The 24279-nt window shown below is 46.2% G+C and overlaps 1 protein-coding gene across 1 annotated transcript in view; it reads right to left on the bottom strand.

The window, feature by feature from the left end:
* The window catches only part of ASIC4 (acid sensing ion channel subunit family member 4), a 557624-nt gene that overhangs the window by 62059 nt on the left and 471286 nt on the right, over positions 1 to 24279 (bottom strand). Inside the window, exons 2-5 of the mRNA XM_029605013.1 lie at positions 20070 to 20214; positions 16543 to 16670; positions 15730 to 15889; positions 154 to 210 (exon numbers count right to left, since the gene is read on the bottom strand). Coding sequence (XP_029460873.1) covers positions 154 to 210; positions 15730 to 15889; positions 16543 to 16670; positions 20070 to 20214 — 490 coding nt within the window. The remainder of the gene's footprint in view (positions 1 to 153; positions 211 to 15729; positions 15890 to 16542; positions 16671 to 20069; positions 20215 to 24279) is intronic.

Here is a 24279-nt window from a genome sequence, read left to right as displayed (position 1 = left end):
GCAGGCTCCGTGTGCTTTGTCTCCTTTCTCCAGCTGCCATTGGTCCATAAGGCACCAGCAATAAAGACCTGAGATTACCGTTCTCCCTTTTACCTGCATGGTGTTAGGGGGTGCCACCTCCCCTGGGAAGGGGGAAGTCAGAGATGCACCTACCCAAAGTGCGATCCGCACACTCGATGTAGACGTTGGGAGAGCAAATGGTTTCATTGCCTAGGAAGAAAAAAAGCACAAATTATGGACAGAGCCTCTGAAATCGCAATGCAAAATACATGCTCCATGACACCCCCTCCCCCCAAAATCTTCTCACTGCTGAATGTCGTAAGTCTGCACCAACCAGGTTTTAATGCTGAAAACAATAACAATATTGGAACAAGCTGTCATGAAGGCTGATGAATCAAGTCAGTTTGCCAGAAAATGAGGCCAAAAAACAAACTGTGATGTCGTCAATAGTGAGACCATGCCATGTTACAACAGGATGATAGCATCTATAGGAATTCGTGAGGAAACAACAAAGAAGTGGATGCCACAGAGAAGTCTTTTTCAATTCTTTAATAAAGGAGACGTGTAGTATAATTTAAAAATTGCCCGACTCTGGCCGAGTTTTGCCACAATTAGTGGCTGCCTCAGGGGCTTATATATGAGAGCAATGATAAATTGAAAATCCAAATTAACATCCGCAGTGCACATATCTCCAGTTTGTGTTGACATATAATTAAAGGATATATGTGCACTGCGGATGTTAATTTGGATTTTCAATCTGGAAAGAAATACGAAGAAATTGTTCTGGAAAGAAATACGACGAGTGAGATAATCAAATTTGCAGATGATACAAAATAGTTCAGAATAGTTAACTCACAAGCAGATTGTGATAAATTGCAGGAAGACCTTGTGAGACTGGAAAATTGGGCATCAAAATGGCAGATGAAATTTAATGTGGATAAGTGCGAGGTGATGCATATAGGGAAAAATAACCCATGCTATAGTTACACAATGTTAGGTTCCATATTAGGTGCTACAACCCAAGAAAGAGATCTAGGCGTCATAGTGGATAATACATTGAAATCATCGGTTCAGTACGCTGCGGCAGTCAAAAAAGCAAACAGAATGTTGGGAATTATTAGAAAGGGAATGGTGAATAAAACGGAAAATGTCATAATGCCTCTGTATCGCTCCATGGTGAGACCGCACCTTGAATACTGTGTACAATTCTGGTCGCCGCATCTCAAAAAAAGATATAATTGCGATGGAGAAGTTACAGAGAAGGGCTACCAAAATGATAAGGGGAATGGAACAGCTCCCCTATGAGGAAAGACTAAAGAGGTTAGGACTTTCAGCTTGGAGAAGAGACGGCTGAAGGGAGATATGATAGAGGTCTTTAAGATCATGAGAGGTCTAGAACGGGTAGATGTGAATCGGTTATTTATACTTTCGGATAATAGAAAGACTAGGGGGCACTCCATGAAGTTAGCATGTGGCACATTTAAAACTAATCGGAGAAAGGCCTTTTTCACTCAACGCACAATTAAACTCTGGAATTTGTTGCCAGAGGATGTGGTTAGTGCAGTTAGTATAGCTGTGTTTAAAAAAGGATTGGATAAGTTCTTGGAGGAGAAGTCCATTACCTGCTATTAATTAAGTTGACTTAGAAAATAGCCACAGCTATTACTAGCAATGGTAACATGGAATAGACTTAGTTTTTGGGTACTTGCCAGGTTCTTATTGCCTGGATTGGCAACTGTTGGAAACAGGATGCTGGGCTTGATGGACCCTTGGTCTGACCCAGTATGGCATGTTCTTATGTAAGTAGAGTGCCACAGGGTTCAGTTTTGGTACCGGTTCTGTTCAATATCTTTGACGCGACAAAATGTATCTATTTGCGGATGATACTAAGATCTGCAACAAAGTGGACATGCCTGAAGCAGTAGAGAATGAAAAGAGATTTAAGAAAGCTGGAAGAATGGTCAAAGATTTGGCATCTAGGATTCAATACCAAGAAGTTCTGAGTCAATGCACCTGTGGTGCGGTAATCCAAAAGACTGTATGTGATGGGGGGGGGGGGGGGGGGGTGAAAGACTGATGTGGCACAGACCAAGAGAGGAACCTTGGGGTGATAGTGTCTGGAGATCTAAAGATGACCTTGTATAGGTCCATGGTGAGTCCAGTACTCACTTGAGTACTGTGTTCAGTTCTGGATTCCATATCTTAAAAGGGACAAAGACAGGATAGGCAGTCCAGAGAAGAGTAACCAAAATGGTGTGAGTGTGTATGAGAACATAAGAACATAAGAAATTGCCATGCTGGGTCATACCAAGGGTCCATCAAGCCCAGCATTCTGTTTCCAGCAGTGGCCAATCCAGGCCACACGAACCTGGCAAGTACCCAAACACAAAGAAGATCCCATGCTTCTGATGCAATAGCAGTGGCTACTCCCTAAGTAAACTTGATTAATAGCCGTTAATGGACTTCTCCAAGAACTTCTCCAAAACCTTTTTTGAACCCAGCTACACTAATTGCACTAACCACATCCTCTGGCTACAAATTCCAGAGCTTATTGTGCATTGAGTGAAAAAGAATTATCTCCAATTAGTCTTAAATGTGCTACTTACTAACTTCATGAATGCCCCCTAGTCCTTCTATTATTCGAAAGTGTAAATAACCAATTCATATCTACTCGTTCAAGACCTCTCATGATCTTAAAGACCTTTATCATATCAGCCGTCTCTTCTCCAAGTTGAACAGCCCTAACCTCTTCAGCATTTCCTCATAGGGAGCTGTTCCATCCCCTATGGAGCAATATAGAGGCATTATGACATTTTCCGTTTTATTAACCATTCCCTTCCTAATATTCCTAACATTCTGTTTGCTTTTTTGACTGCTGCAGCACACTGAGCCGACGATTTTAAAGTATTAATCCGCTATGATGCCTAGATCTTTTTCCTGGGTGGTAGCTCTTATTATTTATTTATTTATTTAAAGGCTTTTATATACCGATGTTCATGTACTGCTAACATATCACGTCGGTTTACATAGAACCAAAGTTGGAAATTACATCGAACAAGAAGTTACAAATAACAGGGCAAATAACAGGGCTAACTTGTAAGAGATTATAGAAAAGGTGAGAACGATTTAAAATTATTATTACAAAAAACACATAGTAAATAACAGTCAAGCTCGGATTAACGAAAGCCTTCTTAAGCCAGGGGTGCATATTTTAGTCCAATTAACTGCGAAATTATGGGTACGGCATCATATATCTGGCGTGGAGTAAGAAAAGCGTGAATCGGAGACCTTACAATGAATGCCTTTGTGAAAGCCAAGTTTTGAGCTTCTTTTTGAACGTTCGACAACAAGTTTCTAGACAAAGGTCCGTGGGGAGAGTATTCCAGTGAGAGGGGCTGGCAGTCGAGAATGCTCGTTTCTTGAGCAGTGACTTGGCTGGAGGTGCATATAAGGTGCCTAAGTAGCTGGTTCTGATAGGTCTCAGTGAAGCGTGAGGACGAAGTGGGTCGTTTAGATCTAGCGAAGTTTGGGAATGAATGGTCTTGTGGGTTATGGTTAGTACTTTGAAAATGATTCTAGATTTAATAGGGAGCCAGTGTAGGTTTTTTAAAATAGGTGTGATGTGATCTCGTCTACTAGAGTTGGTTAGAATCCTGGCTGCTGAGTTCTGCAACATTTGTAGTGGTTTGGTGGTGATAGCTGGGAGGCCAATCAGCAGCGAATTGCAATAATCAATTTTGAAAATAGAATTTGGTTTGGAGGACTGTTCTAAAGTCCTGAAAATGGAGGAGAGGTTTCAGCCTTTTCAATATGTGTAGTTTGTGAAAGCATTCCTTCGTTGTGTTTTTGACAAATTGTTTGAGATTCAGTCTATTGTCGATAGTGACGCCTAGGTCTCTTACGTGTGTGGGGGAGATCCTTAGTGGTGTGACTAAATTGTTGGTAGCCTGAAAGTTGTCATCCAAAGTGAACAGCATGAGTTCCGTTTTAGAAGTATTGAGCACTAAGTTGAGGCTAGTGAGGAGTGAGTTTATGGACTGTAGACAATTGTTCCAGAAGTTGATGGTGTTGGAGATAGATTCAGTGATTGGCAACAGGATCTGGACGTCGTCGGCGTATATGAAGTGTGTGATCTTTAGATTTGAGAGCAGATGACATAGGGGGAGGAGATAGATGTTAAACAGGGTTGGGGATAGGGAGGATCCTTGAGGGACTCCTAGAGAGGACTTGACCGGGTGAGAGTCCTTGTTACTAATTCTGACCTTGTATGTCCTGTTATTAAGGAATGATCTGAACTATTCAAGGGCTGAACCTGAGATGCCTATGTCCGAGAGTTGGGAGATGAGGATAGAGTGATTTACGGTGTCAAATGCTGCTGATATATCGAGAAGTGCCAGGAGGTAGGGGGTCTTTTTCTCAAGTCCGGAGAGGACTCTGTCCGTCAATGAGATTAATAGGGATTCCGTACTGAGGAATTTGCGGAATCCGAATTGGGCTGTTGTGAGGATCTTGTGGTCTTCTAGGAATTCCGACAACTGTTTGTTAACAATTCTCTCCATAAGTTTGGCGACAAACGGTAGGTGGGCGATGGGGCAAAAATTGGCTGGGTCTGCTGGGTTCAGGTTGGGTTTTTTGAGGAGAGGTTTGAGGGTTGCTATTTTCAGAGTGTCTGGTACTGATCCTTGGGTTAGTGAACGGTTGATGATCTCTGCTAAGGGCTTCGCAATGATGTTTGGGATGGTGAGTAGTAATTTAGATGGGATGGCATCTATCGGATGAGTGGAGGGTTTCATCTTTTTGAGAATCGATTCAATTTCGAGTGAGGAAGTGGGTTCGAAGGATTCTAGTTTTGCTTTCTGGCTGAAGGGGGGGGGGAGAGGAAAGCAGGAGGTTCTATATTATTGGTTGCCAGAGGTGCTATTAGCTTAAGGATTTTGTTTTCGAAGAATTGTGCAAGTTCAGTGCATCTGGATTGAGCTTGATCATCAGGGATAACTGGTGAGGTGGGTTTTGTGAGCTCTGAGACATATGAAAACAGTGCTTTAGCATTGAAGGAAAAATTGTGAATTTTGTGGGCATAATAATCTCTCTTTGTGCGAAGGATGTTATTTCTATAACTGTGCATGAGGGTTTTGTACTCATTTAGGGTATCGTTGGATGGTCTCTTTCGCCATGCGTGTTCTTTTTTTCTCAATTCTAATTTGGTGTTTTTTAGTTCTTGATTGAACCATGGTTTTTTGTTTTTACAGGATGGGTTGAGCTCTTTAGTTTTTAAGGGGCATATTTTTTCTGCCACCTTGTTTGTGATGTTATGCCATGTAGAGAATGCTGTTTCTACGTCGGAAAGGTCAAGGTTAGTAAGTTCCGATGAAAGGTGAGAGGTAAGGTCTTCCATGGAGCAGGAGTTCCTGTAGTGAATTGTGGTCTTGGTGATTGGTGCTACAGGGTTGTCCTTGACACAAAGATCCATCGTGATCATTAGATGGTCTGACCAAGGGATAGGGGAGCAAAGAGGCGGGGAAGATAGTGTAAGGCCAGAGTTTCTGAATATAAGGTCCAGTGTGTGCCCCGCTTTGTGCATGGGCCTTTTAACGATTTGTGAGAAGCCCATAGCCTTGAAGGAGGATAATAGCATTTCGCAGTTGGAGGATAGGGGGATCACATCAATGTGAAGGTTGAAGTCTCCCAAGATGACTGTTGGGGTGTCATTATTGATGTGTTTGGCAATGAGCTCTATGAGTGGAGATGGATCCGAATCTAGGAGGCCGTGCGGAGCATAGAGTAGACAAATTTGGAGATGTTTTGAGCTAAAGAGGGCAAATTCCAGCCGGGAGGTATGTATAGAGATCTGTAGGGATAGTCTCAGCTCTTTTTTTGCAGCTAAGCAGAGTCCCCCCCCCCCCCCCCTTTTTTTTGGTCTGGGTATTGAATGGATATCATAGAGGTGAAGGGGCAGTTGATTGATAAGGGCTAGGTCTGTGGATTTGTACCAGGTTTCTGTGATAGCACATAAATCCGGTTGTGAGTCCAGGAGATAGTCTTTGATTAAATGTGTTTTTTTCGAAATTGATTGGGCGTTAAAGAGTGTTAGAGAGAATAAGGAAAGCCCGAGGAATTGAGTGAGTGGGGATGTCATAATAGGTATCAGATGCTTAAGTTGGGGGACTGTAGAGTCAGGGCGTTTTATCCGGTTGTTGTAGAGGTTATTGTTGGTGGGGATAGGGAACATGAACACGATTGAAGCCCCAAAAGATATTGAAGAAGAGGGTGAGTTGATAACGACCGGATGAGTTAACAATGGTCGGATGAGGCTTCTCACTGCAGAAAAATGTTAGCTGAGTGGGATGAAGCCCTTAGGGGCCGCCCGGAAGGCGCACAAAGGTCGTCGCGAAGGCGCATACATTGCGGACTGCTAGTCGGAAGAGAGCTGGATGAGTGCTGGACGTGGATGGATGAGCGCTGGATGAGTGCTGGACATGGAGGGATGAGCGCTGGATGAGTGCTGGATGTGGAGGGATGAGCGCTGGATGAGTGCTGGACGTGGAGGGATGAGAGCTGGATGAGTGCTGGATGTGGAGGGATGAGAGCTGGATGAGTGCTGGATGTGGAGGGATGAGAGCTGGACGAGTGCTGGAAGTGGAGGGATGAGTGCTGGACGTGGAGGGATGAGCACTGGATGAGAGCTGGACGTGGATGGATGAGCGCTGGATGAGAGCTGGACGTGGAGGGATGAGCTCTGGATGAGTGCTGGATGTAGAGGGATGAGCGCTGGATGAGTGCTGGACGTGGAGGGATGAGTGCTGGATGTGGAGGGATAAGCGCTGGACGTGGATGGATGAGTGCTGGATGCGGATGGATGAGCGCTGGATGAGTGCTGGACGTGGAGAGATGAGCGCTGGATGAGTGCTAGACGTGGAGGGATGAGAGCTGGACATGGATGGATGAGCGCTGGATGAGTGCTGGACGTGGATGGATGAGCACTGGATGAGTGCTGGACGTGGATGGATGAGCGCTGGATGACTGCTGGATGTGGATGGATGAGTGCTGGATGAGTGCTGGACGTGGAGGGATGAGCGCTGGATGAGTGCTGGACGTGGAGGGATGAGAGCTGGACGTGGATGGATGAGCGCTGGATGAGTGCTGGACGTGGAGGGATGAGAGCTGGATGAGTGCTGGATGTGGAGGGATGAGAGCTGGACGAGTGCTGGATGTGGAGGGATGAGAGCTGGACGAGTGCTGGACGTGGAGGGATGAGTGCTGGACGTGGAGGGATGAGCACTGGATGAGAGCTGGACGTGGATGGATGAGCGCTGGATGAGAGCTGGACGTGGAGGGATGAGCTCTGGATGAGTGCTGGATGTGGAGGGATGAGCGCCGGATGAGTGCTGGACGTGGAGGGATGAGCGCTGGACATGGATGGATGAGCTCTGGATGAGTGCTGGACGTGGAGGGATGAGTGCTGGACGTGGAGGGATGAGCACTGGATGAGAGCTGGACGTGGATGGATGAGCGCTGGATGAGAGCTGGACGTGGAGGGATGAGCTCTGGATGAGTGCTGGATGTGGAGGGATGAGCGCCGGATGAGTGCTGGACGTGGAGGGATGAGCGCTGGACATGGATGGATGAGCTCTGGATGAGTGCTGGACGTGGAGGGATGAGTGCTGGATGTGGAGGGATGAGCGCTGGACGTGGATGGATGAGTGCTGGACGTGGATGGATGAGCGCTGGATGAGTGCTGGACGTGGAGGGATGAGCGCTGGATGAGTGCTGGACGTGGAGGGATGAGAGCTGGACATGGATGGATGAGCGCTGGATGAGTGCTGGACGTGGAGGGATGAGCGCTGGATGAGTGCTGGACGTGGAGGGATGAGCGCTGGATGAGTGCTGGACGTGGAGGGATGAGAGCTGGACGTGGATGGATGAGCGCTGGCTGAGTGCTGGACGTGGAGGGATGAGCGCTGGATGAGTGTTGGACGTGGAGGGATGAGCGCTGGACGTGGATGGATGAGCTCTGGATGAGCGCTGGACGTGGAGGGATGAGCGCTGGACAGTAGGCCGAGGCGAGAGGAGTTCTGGTATGTTGGTTTTGATTAGCGAGACACAGTGCTGTGGCGAGGCAGTGTAGTGAAAGGTGGGCCTTTATTCTGAATCCACACAAAGGCTCACAAAGGGGCGCACTAAGGGGCAGGCCCCTTAGGTCGCGCTCCTTTGGGCGCGCGACGCCCCGGGAAGCGTCTGCAATTTAAAGGGCCTGAAAACAGTGCTGGAATAGACCGGCTGGGTTGGGGGTTGGAGCAGTATCACTTACCACGTGGTCCTGCTGCTTCTTTTTTATTTTGCAGGTTTCTGGGCCCTCTTCTCTCTTTTTTTACTTAATTTCCCGGTTTCCCGGTTCACTGCTGGCTCACTGAAGGGAGGGGTGAGCGGACTCTAATAACACGATGTTAGGTTCCTAATATGGACCCTAACATCGTGTAACTACAGCAAGGGTTATTTTTCCCTATATGCAACTCCTTGCACTTGTCCACATTAAATTTCATCTGCCATTTGGATGCCCAATCTTCCAGTCTCGCAAGGTCCTCCTGTAATGTATCACAATCCGCTTGTGATTTAACTACTCTGAATAATTTTGTATCATCCGCAAATTTCAAAACCTCATTCGTCGTATTCCTATCCAGATTATTTATAATTATTTATTTATTTATTTAACACTTTTTCTATACCGAACTTCATGGTAATAACCATATCAGATCGGTTTACATAGAACAGGGTAACAACTGAGACAAAATAAACATATGAACAGAAGCGGCAAAGTTACATTCAACAAGGAGGGAGAACTTGGAGGCTTATTCAGCTGGAAAGAGAGGCCTAGGATGGCTGAGAAATATTAATAATATAATAAGGTAAACGGGCTGGCGCTTGATGAACTTAGTGGTATAAAGTTTCATCGCTCCTGAAGGGAATAAGATCATCTAGTGTGTGTCCGGGGGATCTGAGAAAAGCACCAGTCCAAGTACAGATCCCTGAGGCACTCCACTGTTTACCCTTTTCCACTGAGAAAGTTGACCATTTAATCCTACTCTCTGTTTCGTCTTTTAACCAGTTTGTAATCCACGAAAGGACATCGCCTCCTATCCCATGACTTTTTAGTTTTCTTAGAAGCCTTTCATGAGGGACTTTGTCAAATGCCTTCTGAAAATCCAAATACACTACATCTACCAGTTCACCTTTATCCACATGTTTATTAACTAGGGGTGTGAATCGTGTGATCGATCGTCTTAACGATCGATTTTGGCTGGGGGGGGGGAGGGAAATCTGATCGTCGTGTTTTATGTTTTTTTTAAAAATCGTTAAAAATCGTAAATCGGGGGAGGGTGGGAAAACCGGCACACCAAAAAAACCCTAAAACCCACCCCGAACCTTTAAAACAAATCCCCCACCCTCCCGAACCGCCCAAAATGTTTTAAATTACCTGGGGTCCAGTGAGGGGGTCCCGGCGCGATCTCCCTCTCTCTGGCCACGACTGCGTTAAGAGAAATGGCGCCGGTGGCCCTTTGCCCTTATCATGTGACAGGGCAAAGGTAGTGCTGGTGCCATTTTGGTTCCTGGCTCCCGACGTCACACGTGCAGGAGATCGCCCCCGGACCCCCACTGGACCCCCAGGGACTTTTGGCCAGCTTAGGGGGGCCTCCTCACCCCCACAAGACTTGCCAAAAGTCCAGCGGGGGTCCGGGAGCCACCTCCTGCACGCGGGCCGTATTGGCAATCTTCAAAATGGCGCTGGCGCTACCTTTGCCCTCACTATGTCATACGGGCGACGGTCACCCGTATGACATAGAGGGCAAAGGTATCTGGATACATATGCCCTGGAAAAGAGGAGGTGCAGGGGAGCTATGATACAGACAGGAAAATTGGTTCTTACCTGATAATTTTCATTCCTGTGATACAGCAGATCATTCCAGATCAGTGGGTTGTGCATTTCTACCAGCAGATGGAGTCAGAGAACAAACATTTTGGACACTGATACATAAGAGAGAGAGAGTGCTACCTGCAGTCCCTCAGTATCGGCCTGTACCCAAGCCCCTGAAACTAAACTTCAACTAAACTTCAACCAAGGGCGACTGATCCCTCCCAACTAACCAGAGGTCTAGGTCGCCCGAAACCAATGAAACATACCCCGGCCCTGCTGTTTAATAGAAATCCAATCTTTCCTTCAGAATACTAAAAGCTCCACAGACTGACTTTCGGAGTCAGAACGGGGTGGGCCTCTGGAATGATCTGCTGTATTACAGGATTGAAAATTAGCAGGTAAGAACCAATTTTCCTTTTCTGTACATACTCAGATCATTCCAGAGCAGTGGGATGTAACCAAATTATACTGGGCCTCCGAAAGACTCGCTCGCAGAACACTCTCACCGAAAGACACCTCCTCCTGCGCCCTGACATCCAAACGATAAAACCTGGTGAAAGTGTGAAGGGAAGACCAGTCAGCCGCCCTACAAATCTCCTGTGGAGAAAGAAATTGACACTCCACCCAGGAGGCCGCCTGTGCCCTTGTGGAGTGGGCTCTCAACCCCACAGGAGCCTGCTTTCCTTTAGAAATGTACGTGGAAGTGATAACTTCCCGAATCTATCTAGAAATGGTAGCTTTTGATGCTCTGTCTCCCTTCTTGGTACCGGCAAATAAGACAAACAGGTGGTCTGACCGTTGAAAAGCATTAGAAACCTCCAGATAGCGGAGAAGGACGTGCCGCACGTCCAACAAATGCAGCTCCCTCTCCCGGGACCAGTCCGGAAAAGCTGAAAGTTCCACCGTCTGACATGGAAAGAAGAGACCACTTTGGGCATGAAGGAAGGAACTGTTTGCAAGGATACCCTGTCCCGGTAAATTCTCGGGAACGGTTAGGGCTGTTCAGCTTGGAGAAGAGACGACTGAGGGGGGATATGATAGAGGTCTTTAAGATCATGAGAGGTCTTGAACGAGTAGATGTGAATCGGTTATTTACACTTTCGAATAATAGAAGGACTAGGGGGCATTCCGTGAAGTTAGCAAGTAGCAAATTTAAGACTAATCGGAGAAAATTATTTTTCACTCAACGCACAATAAAGCTCTGGAATTTGTTGCCAGAGGATGTGGTTAGTGCAGTTAGTGTAGCTGGGTTCAAAAAAGGTTTGGCTAAGTTCTTGGAGGAGAAGTCCATTACCTGCTATTAATCAAGTTTACTTAGGGAATAGCCACTGCTATTAATTGCATAAGTAGCATGGGATCTTCTTAGTGTTTGGGTAATTGCCAGGTTCGTGTGGCCTGGATTGGCCACTGCTGGAAACAGAATGCTGGGCTTGATGGACCCTTGGTCTGACCCAGCATGGCAATTTCTTATGTTCTTATGTTCTTAATATAAGCCCCTGACACAGAAGGCACAGAAGATGAGCTAGACGAAGAGGACCGTCCTCCACCAGTCGTACCAGATCCGCGAACCAGGAACGCCTAGGCCACTCTGGAGCCACGAGCACCATGGACCTGCGTTGCGACTCTAACCGCCTGAGAACGCGGCCTATGAGAGGCCACGGCGGGAAGACATAGAGAATAAATCCCGTGGGCCATGGACACACTAGAGCATCGAGCCCCACTGATCCGTGTTCCCTCCTTCGACTGAAAAACTGAACCATTTTCGAGTTGGTTCGAGCCACCATCTGGCGCAAATGTGATTTCACGCCTCGGAGGACAACTCCCACTCTCCAGGGTCCAAGCGCTGTCGGCTGAGGAAGTCTGCTTGCACGTTTTCCACTCCTGCGACATGTGACTCGTTGATGCCCTCGAGATGAAACTGCCCAGGTGAACAAACGTCACGCTTCCAGCGCCACCACAGGGCTCCTGGTTCCCCCCTGCTTGTTGATATACACCACTGTGGTCTCATTGTTGGACAAGACGCACACCATCCAACCCCTGACTAAGGGGAGGAACACCTGAAGGGCCCGGCGAAACTGAAAATGTCAAACCAGCACCTTGAACCTCAGGAATCTTTGATGGTCCTGCCAGATCGGAATCTGCAGATAAGCCTCTGTTAGATCTAAGGACGCGAGGAATTCCCCTTTGTGCACCACCGCAAGCACTGTTCGGAGTGTTTCATGCAGAACTTGGGAACTCGTAGGCACCGGTTCACCTTCTGCAAGTCGAGGATAGGACGAAAGGACCCTTTCTTCTTGGGAACCACGAAGTACACCGAGTACTGGCCCTGGCCCTGCGCCACAGGAGGGACTGGACAAATGGCATTGAGATCGAGTAACCTCTGGAGAGTCGCCCACACGGTCTCTCGCCTGCCATGAGAAATCACATGAGACTCTACAAAGGCATCCTGAACTGGAAACAAGAAACATAGAGCGTAACTGTGCCGGACTACCTCCAAGACCCACCTGTCCGAGGTAATCTTCTCCCACTCCTCGTAGAAACTGGATAATCTGCCTACTTCAGCTTCTATGTGGGAGTGGGGGCCTCTGGCCTCATTGGGGAGGCTTTCTGCCTCCTGAGCCCTGACCTGTACAATCTCTGGGAGTTCGACGACCTCCACGAAAGGACTGCAGATGACCAGAGCCTTGCCTGGACCCAGGGGGAGGAACAGGTTTACCAGAACGAAAACACCGAGAATCCCTAAAACAAACTCATGAAGGAAAAACTTTCTTACTCGGCTTCCTATCTTCCGGCAACCTATTGTTCTTAGTCTCCCCCAATAGCTTCACCAACTGGTCCAAATCCTCCCCAAACAGGAGTTTTCCCTTGAAGGGAAGGTTACAGGGCTGCACCTTAGAGGACAAGTCGAGCCGCCACAGAGAAAACCATACTACGCGCAGAGGTGCAAACCAAATCAGAGAGAGCATCTGCCACATAAGCCACTCCCGCCTCAAGGCGGGCCGCTTGCAAGGACAAAACGTCACCTGCTGCTACCACCTCCGCCACCTTCTGGACCTAACACAGACAGGCTCGCTGCATCATGCTGGCACACACTGCGGTGCACAGGCCGAGCACGGAGACCTCAAACAAACACTTCAGCTGAATTTCCAGTTTGCAGTCCTGCATGTCTTTCAAAGCAGCTGCCCCAGCCACCGAGACTGTTGTTTTCTTGGTGACTGCTGAAACAGCTGCATCCACCCGTGGCACTTTCAAAAGTTCCAAGGTCTCCAGAGAGAGGGGGTAAATTTTTGCCATTGCTTGGCCTATCTTCAAGCCGGAATCAGGAGAGGCCCACTCCCTGTCACCAGCTTTCTGATCTTCTTGGGCAGAGGAAAGGCGGTTGTCGGTCCTCACAAGCCATTGGGCACTGGATTGACCCCCTCACTATCCGACTCTTCCTGGGAGACCTTAACCCCTAACTCTTTTAAAACTTGGGGAATCAATGGGCGCAGCTCCTCTGGCTTGAACAGACGGACAACTCGAGGGTCATCCCCCTCCAGGATTGGGAATCCATCCAAGGCCAGGTCATCCGTGTCGGGATCTCCCAGGTCTGGGGAAGGATCACATCCCAGGACCATCCCTTGCGTGTCTTGGGGGCCACCTTGCAGTGCCTCCAAAGTGTCCCCGCTGGTGTCCGGGTCACCCCGCGTCTGACAGATACCCAGGGGCCACAGGAGATCCTGAGGATCCTGGGAAGAACGTTTGGATCCCCCGCTGGCCAGGTCAGCCAACCACTCTGCTATCCTTTTAATTCCCGATCTTTGATTGGCCAAAAAGGCCTGATGAAGAAGCAGCACAAATTCAGGAGAGAAGTCCACAGGCTGCTCCCCCACCCCTTGCAGGGGCTCGGGCTGTATAGCATCGTCTGGAGGCACGCAAACCAGCTCCATAGGGGAAAGGGGGAGGGGAATACCCCCCTGCAGCATCACGAGGTCAGAATCCTCGACTTCCGAGGCAGAGGCAGGAGGCCTGGTCGAGCGGAGGCCTAGCCTAACTGAGTGGCCCCCTCCCGAGGGGTCCTCCTCTCCCGACCCATAGTTAATGCAGAGAGAGCGTGAATCCAACCTGCCCCCTGATGCGCCACATGTGCGGCAGGCGGCCATCTTGGATTTCGGCACCATGCAGTGAACCGTGGGAGAGCTCAGACGAAAACAGCACCCACCAAAAAGGAACCGAACTTGGCCACCCGCTGGTGGACCAAAGTGCCTGCAGACCAAGGCACCAGGGGCCCGCAGCTGCCTGCCCCAAAAGTGTCACTTACACCATGGATGTGAGAAAGAACCAGCATGCACCCCGAAAGAGTTGACGGAGCCCCCTCCCTTCCGCAAGCGATCGCGTCTGAAGTTGCACCCACCCGGAGCCCCGGGCTGTCGACCCTCACGCCCCAGACACTGACTGGTCTCCTTCTCGGGCCGCAGTACCACTGTCCCAGCCGGGCCCCGATTAAGTCTAGAGGCCTACCTGAGGAACTTCTTAGGTTCTGATGAAATCACTTTTCTTTTTTTTTAAATAAAACGTTTAGCCAACCTCAGCAGGACCAGAGGAAACCAGGAACAGCTTCGGAGGCCGAGGGAACCAGAACCCTCTGGTTATCAAGCCCTCCAGCAGGGTGCGGGCGAAACACAGTCAGGAGTATCTAACCCCCCCGGACACCCGGCTCCACTGAAGGATGGCCCGCAATGGTGCCTAAATCCTCAGGGAGCAAAATCTCAGCTCAGCTAATCTAAACTAACTACATTTTTTTTTTTTTTTTTTTAAACTAAACTCTAGACTGCAGGTTTGCATCTCTACCATCTGCTGGAGTCTGAGTGATACTGAGGGACTGCAGGTGGCACTCTCTCTCTTATGTAGCGGTGTCTAAAGTTTTTGTTCTCTGACTCCATCTGCTGGTAGGGATACACAACCCACTGGTCTGGACTGATCTGAGTATGTACAGGAACTTCAGATACCTGAAAGATTTTAATGATGCACATTCGTCAAACCTTTTCCATTGGAAAGAAATCAACAGAACTAGGGGTCACAAAATGATCCTCCAGGGAGGACGACTCAGAACCAACATCATGAAATATTTCTTCATGGAGAGGGTGGTGGATGCCTGGAATGCCCTTCCGGAGGAGGCGGTGAAGACGAAAACAGGGAAAGATTTCAAAGGGGCGTGAGATAAACACTGAGGATCCCTAAAGGCTAGAGGATGGAATGAAAAAAAGAGTGCATGGGGGTAACTTGCTGGTGTGGTGGTTACTACCTTTAACCAATAAGCCTTCATATTTTGATTCAACTCCAACATTGCTCTCTGCTTCAACGGCAAGGACTCAGACAGCAACCAACAAGTACCCTGAATTTGATGGTTTGGGAAACTGTTAAGTATGGGTGTGATCTATATGGCGTGGCAGATGCTACCATAAGCTTGCTGGGCAGACTGGATGGACCATTTGCTCTTTTCTGCCGTCATTTCTATGTTTCTATATACCATATATCTGCTACAGCTGTGTTGCTTTCTGGCCAACCAGTGCACTCTGAAATAGACTTATACTCTGAAGAAGCCTGGAAAAGGTTTGAGAGAAGGTTCTGATCATACAGAGAACCAAATACACAGTATTATATCTGTATCATATTCAGAGTACAGTGCTACGTAGTGGTTTCCAGTCACCTACAGAGCGCACCTGCACATCCATCTGAATGAGTTACTACACTCACAAGCTGGCAGTAACACTCCCATTAACTGGCACATGGCATCATTCAGCAGTACCAAACCTGTTACTCGGCACGGGCCCCATTACCTGGCATGTGCACCATCCGACAGTCACAGCTCTTAACCACAGCTTCTTTCTCACACTGTAGCCGGCAGGCAGCAATGCTGTACCTCTCGTATCCCTGTAGAATCTGTTCCCCCACCGTGCTGGTCCGGCAAGAACCCCATGGCTGAGGCAAATATGTCAGCTGAAAGAGAAAACAGATGGGGGTCAGCTTTGGTTTATGCAGTATGGGGAACTTTAGTCTTCTGTATTAAGGACATTAGTGAGTTGGAAACTGAAAGGACTCATCTCCAGGGTAAGGGAATTTCAGAGAAAATACTGATGGTCTTTGTGGTGATAATATGTTCATTCAGAACAGTACATCCAGTGACTGATGGATAATCCATGTTCCCTACCATTACCAGATATTACTCCCACAGATAAATGGATACTCCATGATCACTACCATTACAGATTGATACTCTGTGACCCTACCATTATCAGATATTGCACTCAATGATGTAAACTATAACCCCTATTATTACAGTGTATCACATTCAGTGACTGATGGATACTGCACGACCACTACCATTACAGGATACTACTGCCATCAAATGATTGATACTCTGTGACCCTACCATTATCAGATATTGCACTCAATGGTGATGTAAATTATAACCCTTATCAATACAGTGCATCACATTCAGTGACTGATGGATACTGCATGACCACTACCATTACAGGATACTGCACACTATGAGTGACCAATGGGTATACCCTCTCCCCTAGAATGACAGATATTACACTCAATCACTGATGGATATTTCTTGCTTCCACTTCTGCCCTATGGAACTTTACCCTTTGTTCTTGGCATGACACAAAGGTCTGAAACCCGGGTGATACTCCAAAGCCCAGCTGATGAATGTATGGAGGCTCATCCTGACTGTGAATCTGCACACGTATTCCAGCTTCAAACGAGGTCTCATCTGCAGCAGGGGAAAAAAAGTCATACTGTACTGTGGTCTGTGGGATAGAGGTATAGTGTGTTATGCTCTACTATATGCTCTGGGAAAGAGCTAAGGTATGGGGCAGCAGCATGTGCTACTATATGCTGTGGGATAGAGGTAAAGGGTAAGAGAGAGGTGTGCTCTATTGCGCGCTGTGAGATAGAGGAAAGGTGTGGGATGGAGGCATACTCTGGTAGGAGCTGTAGGATGGAGATAAGGTGTGAGATAAAGGAATGCTCTTTTACATGCTGTGGGATAGAGATATGATGGAGACATCCTTTAATATGTGCAGTGTGATAGAGATAAGATGTGGGATGGAGTCATGGTTTACTATGCACTGTGGGATAGAGGTAAGATGTAGGATGCAGATATGCTTTACTACATGCCATGGGACAGAGATAAGATGTGGGATGGAGTCATGGTTTACTATGCACTGTGGGATAGAGGTAAGATGTAGGATGCAGATATGCTTTACTTACATGCCTTTGGACAGAGATAAGATGTGGGATGAGACATGCGTTCAGGGCCGGCGGAACCACTAGGCGAGCTAGGCCTGTGCCTAGGGCGCTGAGACTTAGGGGGCGCCGTGGCAGGCAGCAGAATTTTGAAAGGGCATAACGTGCCCTTTCAAAATTCTGCCAGCCTTCGACTCGCCTAGATGGAGACCAAGCGCCAAGATTTAGGGGGCGCCGCGGCAGGCAGCCAGATCCCAACTCACCCTGCCTCCCCCCGAGTGTCACCCTCCCGACACCCCCCTAGTGGTCCAGCGGAGATCCTGGGAGCGATCTGCCGCTCCCGGGGCCTTGGCTTCCACTAAGCAAAATGGCGCCGGTTACCTTCAGCCCCTATCATGTGACAGGGGTCAACCAATGGCACCGGTAGCCCCTGTCACATGATAGGGGCTGAAGGCCACCGGCGCCATTTTGCTTAGTGGCAGCCGAGGCCCTGGGAGCGGCAGATCGCTCCTGGGACCTCCGCTGGACCACTAGGGGGGAGTCGGGAGGGTGGCACTCGGGGGGAGGCAGGACGAGTCGGGAGCTGGCTGCATGCCGCGGCGCCCCTAAGTCTCGGCGCCGATCTTCTTTCTGTGAGTGTATGTGAGAAAGGAATCTGCCAGTTTAAAAAAATGAAATATTATAATAAATATACCTGAACTTTTGAAAAGTTGGATGAAAGATAAAATTACTAAATTTTAAGCATCCCTCTTCTGGAAAATAAAATGTAACTTAAAGTAGGTAGAGACAAATACTAAGCAAAAAAAAATTAAAGTATTTAAAATGTTCATCTCAGCAAAATCACAAATTTAAGATACTAATGCCAGGTGGGGTTTGGTTTGTTTTTTTTTTTTGAAGCATAATTTAAGCATGAAGACTAGAATAGAATCTAAAATGGTTTTGCTTTTTTTTTTTTTTTTTTTTTTTTAAAGCCTTTAGAAAATGTATATTTTTAAATGACTAAGACTGGAATTTTCCCATTTAAAAGGGAAGCTGACTAAGGATGTCTTTCGGTTCCATATCTCCCACATGAATAATCATACGACTGATAGTTTGAAGAAAGACACTTGCTTTATTGCCTGGAAGCGTAAAACAAGAGAAGCTGTACTGTGTGGGTGGCTGTCCCTTGGGAGGACAGAACCTGAAGGAAGGGTGTCATTTCGCCTTTTGATAGGAATGTGGTTTTCTTATTTAATGGTTGAGAGCATCACTTTCACTTTTAGTAAAAGTGAAAAATGCCTCAAGTCTGAAAGCAAGGTGCTTCTGTGAGAGTGTAATATGTATGTGAGACAGGGAGGGTGCTTCTGTATGTGTGTGGTGTATATGTGAGTCAGGGAGGATGCTTCTGTGCGTCAATGTGTGTGCGCGAGAGAGATGGAGCATGTTTTTGGCTGGCTTGTGGCTGTGAGAGAGGGCATGTGTGTGATTGAGCTTGTGTGTAAGTGAGATAGAACATGTGTGTGATTGAGAGCTTGTGTGTAAGTGAAACAGAGCATGTGTGTGATTGAAAGCCTGTGTGTAAGTAAGAGAGTGCGAGAGCATGTGTGATTGAGAGACTGACCAGAGAGGTGACGTGTGTATGTGTGAGAAAGGCTGATCAGGGAGATGACTGGTGTGTGTGTGTGTGAGAGAGAGAGAGAGAGACTGGTTGGGGAGAGATTGGTATGTGAGAGACAGAAACTGTTCCTGAGGGTGTGACTGGTGTGTATGTGTGAGAGAGAGAAGAGACTGGTTGTGGTCCCTAAGGAAGAGGTCTGTGAGGACAGCTTCAGCAGCTACTGCTGCTTCTGGTATGGCCTGCAAGGGAAAGGAGTAGGAGAACTGCTGGAGAGGGTAAGAAAAGGTGGCTTTTTAAGTTCATTTTTCTTGATTGACTACCATTTTAATTATTGGGTAGTATGTGATGTGTCTGCTGTTTGAAATATTTTATTGGTGTTTGGTAAAGCTTTCAAAGTTTGCATGAGTCTTTAATTATTAGATATTCTATTCATCAGCTGTTTTGAAATTATTTTATTAGTATGATTTTATAATTATGATTAATGATTTATATATCTTTATTTTATTGATTTGTTTCATGAGGAATGGTGAAATTTTTGTTTTTCCATTGTTACACTGTATAGAGTCTGGCGTGATGCGTTTTACAGTTCAGTTTTTGTCTGCACATTTCTATTTATACTTTATGTAGCTTTATTCTGTATTTGGTGAGGGTTTGTGTTCTGCATGCAAAGACTGAGATGAAGCATTCTTTTAGCATGTGGTTTCTCTGTAGGGATCTGTAGTAGCTTAGCCTGTTCTGTTTTCCTGATAGGAGGTGTATTGATATTTTAGATTCTGGTGTAATATTTTTGGTATTCTTTTTCTTAGGTAGGGTTGTTATTCTTTGAGTGTTGGCAGATAGTATTGTGTTGATACGGGAGGACCATGCCGAAATATATCATAATAGGTATGATGCCATATGAATTCCAAGATGCAAAGTTTTCTTGTTGGCATCACAACAACTTGTATATTAATTTTACCTCAGAATGTCATTTTTCACGTAAAATATGTTATAAATGCATAATTTAAAATTGTGTATGGGGAGGGGGCACCAGACTGTAAGGTTTGCCTAGGGTGCCTAATACCCTTGCACCGGCCCTGAAGATGTGGGATAGAGGCATGCTTTATTACATGCTGTGGAATAGAGGTAAACACACAGCAGAGTGCATAGCCCACAGCACACAATGTACAGCTCAGCATACAAGACAGCACACAATGTATAGCGCAGCAGATGGTGAATAGCATGTAGCTCAGCATAAGGTGTAGCACACAGCTCAGACACAGTTATAGCTTTCAGATTCTGGGAACTCTCCTCATCATGTAGCCATATGGCAAGCCAACTGCTTACTGGTCTCCCTCCAGATGGGCAGATACTCCTCCTGTTCAATGTCCAGCATAACCTCCAGACCACTGCCCATGCCTCCCTGGTGTGTCATCTTTGGGCGCCTCTTGTCTGCATTAAAGGTGTAGCACTTCCCATACCTGGTATAGACCTGGAAGAGAAAGATTATGTATCAGAAGAGCAGAGCTTAAGGAAGAAACCACCGTGTGTGACAGACCAGGAAGCGCCAAGATCACTTACAATAGGAACATGGAGTGAAAAGATCTAAACAAGTGATGATAACAGACCTCTACTATGTGTATTCACCCACCATCCTTTATATACACACCCACTATGTGTGTATATAATGGAAGACCGCACCTTGAATACTGTGTACAATTCTGGTCACCGCATCTCAAAAAAGATATAATTGCGATGGAGAAGGTACAGAGAAGGGCAATCAAAATGATAAGGGGAATGGAACAACTCCCCTATGAGGAAAGGCTGAAGAGGTTAGGACTTTTCAGCTTGGAGAAGAGACGACTGAGGGGGGATATGATAGAGGTGTTTAAAATCATGAGAGGTCTAGAACGGGTAGATGTGAATAGGTTATTTACTCTTTCGGATAATAGAAAGACTAGGGGGCACTCCATGAAGTTAGCATGGGGCACATTTAAAACTAATCGGAGAAAGTTCTTTTTTACTCAGTGCACAATTAAACTCTGGAATTTGTTGCCAGAGGATGTGGTTAGTGCAGTTAGTATAGCTGTGTTTAAAAAAGGATTGGATAAGTTCTTGGAGGAGAAGTCCATTACCTGCTATTAAGTTCACCTAGAGAATAGTCACTGCCATTAGCAACGGTTACATGGAATAGACTTAGTTTTGGGGTACTTGCCAGGTTCTTGTGGCCTGAATTGACCACTGTTGGAAACAGGATGCTGGGCTTGATGGACCCTTGGTCTGACCCAGTATGGCATATTTTTATGTTCTTAAACTGAGTGGACAATATAAGAGGCAGATTTGAAGGTTATAAGTTTCAAAGATGGCGATTTCATGGTTAGCCAGCGGTGAAATGGATTTTAATTTACATTTGAGTTGTTTTTCAATAATTAATAATAGCCCACCACCTCTTTTCTTTATTCTGAGGATTGAGAAGATATCATAATTTCTGTATGCTAATTGATTTTTTATGACTGTATCGGACTTTTTTAGCCAGGATTCAGTTATAGCTATGAAATTCGGTTTAGTGTCTAATAGTAGGTCTGTGATTACAGGGAACTTTTTAGAAATTGATTGAGCGTTGACTAATAAAAATATTAGCATCAAGATTTTGCTCACATCAGCATGGATGTTTGTTTTAATTTGGATGAGGTTATTTGGGTTAGAAATTTTTGTTTCTTTTGGGTTGTTTGATGTGTGTTGGGTAAGAGTATAGTGATAGGAGTATACTACTGTCCACCTGGACAAAATGGTCAGACAGATGATGAAATGCTAAGAGAAATCAGGGAACCTAACCAATTTGGCAGTGCAATAATAATGGGAAATTTCAATTACCCCAATATTGACTGGGTAAATGTAACATCAGGACTTGCTAGATACATAAAGTTCCTAGATGTAATTAATGACTGCTTCATGGAGCAATTGGTTCAGGAACCAACAAGCAAGGGAGCTATTTTAGATTTAATTCTTAGTGGAACACAGGATTTGGTGAGAGAGGTAATGGTGGTGGGGCCACTTGGCAACAGTGATCATAACATGATCAAATTTAAACTAATAACTGGAAGGGGACAATAAGTAAATCTGCAGCTCTAACACTAAACTTTCAAAAGGGAAACTTTGATAAAATGAGGAAAATAGTTAGAAAAAAACTGAAAGGTGCAGCTGCAAAGGTTAAAAGTGTTCAACAGGCATGGACATTGTTTAAAAATACAATCCTAGAGGCGCAGTCCAAATGTATTCCACACATTAAGAAAGGTGGAAGGAAGGCAAAACAATTACCGTCATGGTTAAAAGGTGAGGTGAAAGAGGCTATTTTATCCAAAAAACATCCTTCAAAAATTGGAAGAAGGATCCATCTGAAGAAAATAGGATAAAGCAAAAGCATTGTCAAGTTAAGTGTAAAACATTGATAAGATAGGCGAAGAGAGAATTTGAAATTAAGTTGGCCATAGAGGCAAAAACTCATAATAAAACCTTTTTAAAATATATCCGAAGCAAGAAACCTGTGAGGGAGTCGGTTGGACCATTAGATGACCGAGGGGTTAAAGGGGCTCTTAGGGAAGATAAGGCCATTGCAGAAAGACTAAATGAATTCTTTGCTTCTGTGTTTACTAATGAGGATGTTGGGGAGATACCAGTTCCGGAGATGAAGTTAATTCTGTCTGAGCAATTGGTTTTTGCAGTTAGCCAGATCTTGGTGGAGAGAGGTCAAATATTTCAGCCAAAAGCTGGGCACTCCAGTAGGGCAAGGCATATCCAATTTGGGGCGTGTTTGGCTTCCAGCTCAATCGTTGTAACTTCAGGCCATTCCATAGTTTAGATATTTGCCTATTCTCTATGTCCCTGTAAGCTGGGCATCTATTCTGCTTCTCTGTTGTCTTCTACAGGATCTTCATACAAATCTTTCCTGTTTCTTCCTTGGTTGGTGCTGTTGTAACTGCAGTAATGTTCCTCCCCAATTCCCTATAGAATCACTTCGGGTTCTCTTTCAATGTTTTATTTTGGTGCTTCTCCTTTCTCTTCTCTTCATACATTTGCAGCTTCAGCGAATTCACTGTTATTTTAAATTTATTAATAAATAATACAAATTTAAGATCTTCCTCTGTTAATTCAGCATATCTTAGCTCTATGTTTTGGATTTTCCTCAATACTTCCATCATCCTCGATCTATTAAGGTGTGTCTACCGATATCTCTGCTATACATTTTTCCAAGGGGGAGTTTTCATCTTTCTCCTGTTCTTCTGGCCTTGTGTCCTTGTTGGAAAGATTCTCTCAGTAATAATTTTTGCAGTGCAATATTGTATCTGATTCGTATCTGTAATATTGATAGATGGTCCTTAATACAGATTATGGCCCTATTCATGTCAGTTATCATGCTTCTAACTTTGGGTGTTAAAATTACTTTCAGTAAACTTTCCCTCCCCAAGACCCCAGCATATCTATCCCTCTCCATGTAGAGCAAGGGTTTGACCATTAATTCTTCAGTCTCTTGTTTCCTTTCTTCATCCTGCCTCCTGGATTGTCCCAGTCCATTCAACTCCCCCTACAATGCACCCCCATCCTCAAGGGACACCTCACCAATTACCTCCCCCTCCTTAAGAACATTAGAACACAAGAACATGCCATACTGGGTCAGACCAAGGGTCCATCAAGCCCAGCATCCTGTTTCCAACAGTGGCCAATCCAGACCATAAGAACCTAGCAAGCACCCCATCTCCTATGGACCTTACTTGTTTGGGTGCCTCATTCATCTCCTTCCTCGGTCTTTGGTATCTTTACTGTGGTATTCTTTAATCGTCCTGACCAGTTAACCCCATCCCCCCAGTACCACCCCACCAGTTGCCTTCCCCACCCCCTCTAGATGCCTTCCTCACTCCCTCCGGTGCACAGAACAGGAGAGAGACCTTAGGGTGATAGTGTCTGGTGATCTGAAGACAGCGAAGTAATGTGACAAGGCCATAGCTAAAGCCAGAAGAGTGCTGGGCTGCATAAAGAGAGAAATAACCAGTAAGAAACAGGAGGTGATAATCCCCCTTGTACAGGTCCTTGGTGAGGCCTCACCTGGAGACCTGTGTTCAGTTCTGGAGACTGTATCTCAAAAGGGACAGAGAAAGGATGGAGGTGGTCCAGAGAAGGGCGACCAAAATGGTGGATGGTCTCCATCAAATGACTTATAAGGAGAGTTTGAAGGACCTAAATATGTATACCCTGGAGGAGAGGAGGAGCAGGGGAGATAAGATACAGACCTTCAGATACCTGAAAGGTTTTAATGATGCACGATCAACATCAAACTTTTTCCACTAGAAAGAAACCAACAGAACTAGGGGTCACGAAATGAAGCTCCAGGGAGGACGACTCAGATTCAATGTCAGGAAATATTTCTTCATGGAGAGGGTGGTGGACACCTAGAATGCCCTTCCGGAGGAGGTGGTGAAGGCAAAAACTGTGCAAGATTTCAAAAGGGTATGATATAAACACTGTGGACCGCTAAAGGCAAGGGGGAGGGGAATGAAGTAAG

This window comes from Rhinatrema bivittatum, chromosome 6 (genome assembly GCF_901001135.1).
Source record: "Rhinatrema bivittatum chromosome 6, aRhiBiv1.1, whole genome shotgun sequence".
Taxonomy (NCBI): domain Eukaryota; kingdom Metazoa; phylum Chordata; class Amphibia; order Gymnophiona; family Rhinatrematidae; genus Rhinatrema; species Rhinatrema bivittatum.
The sequence above is the reverse complement of the archived record's forward strand: the minus strand, read 5'-3'. Positions and strand labels throughout refer to the sequence as shown.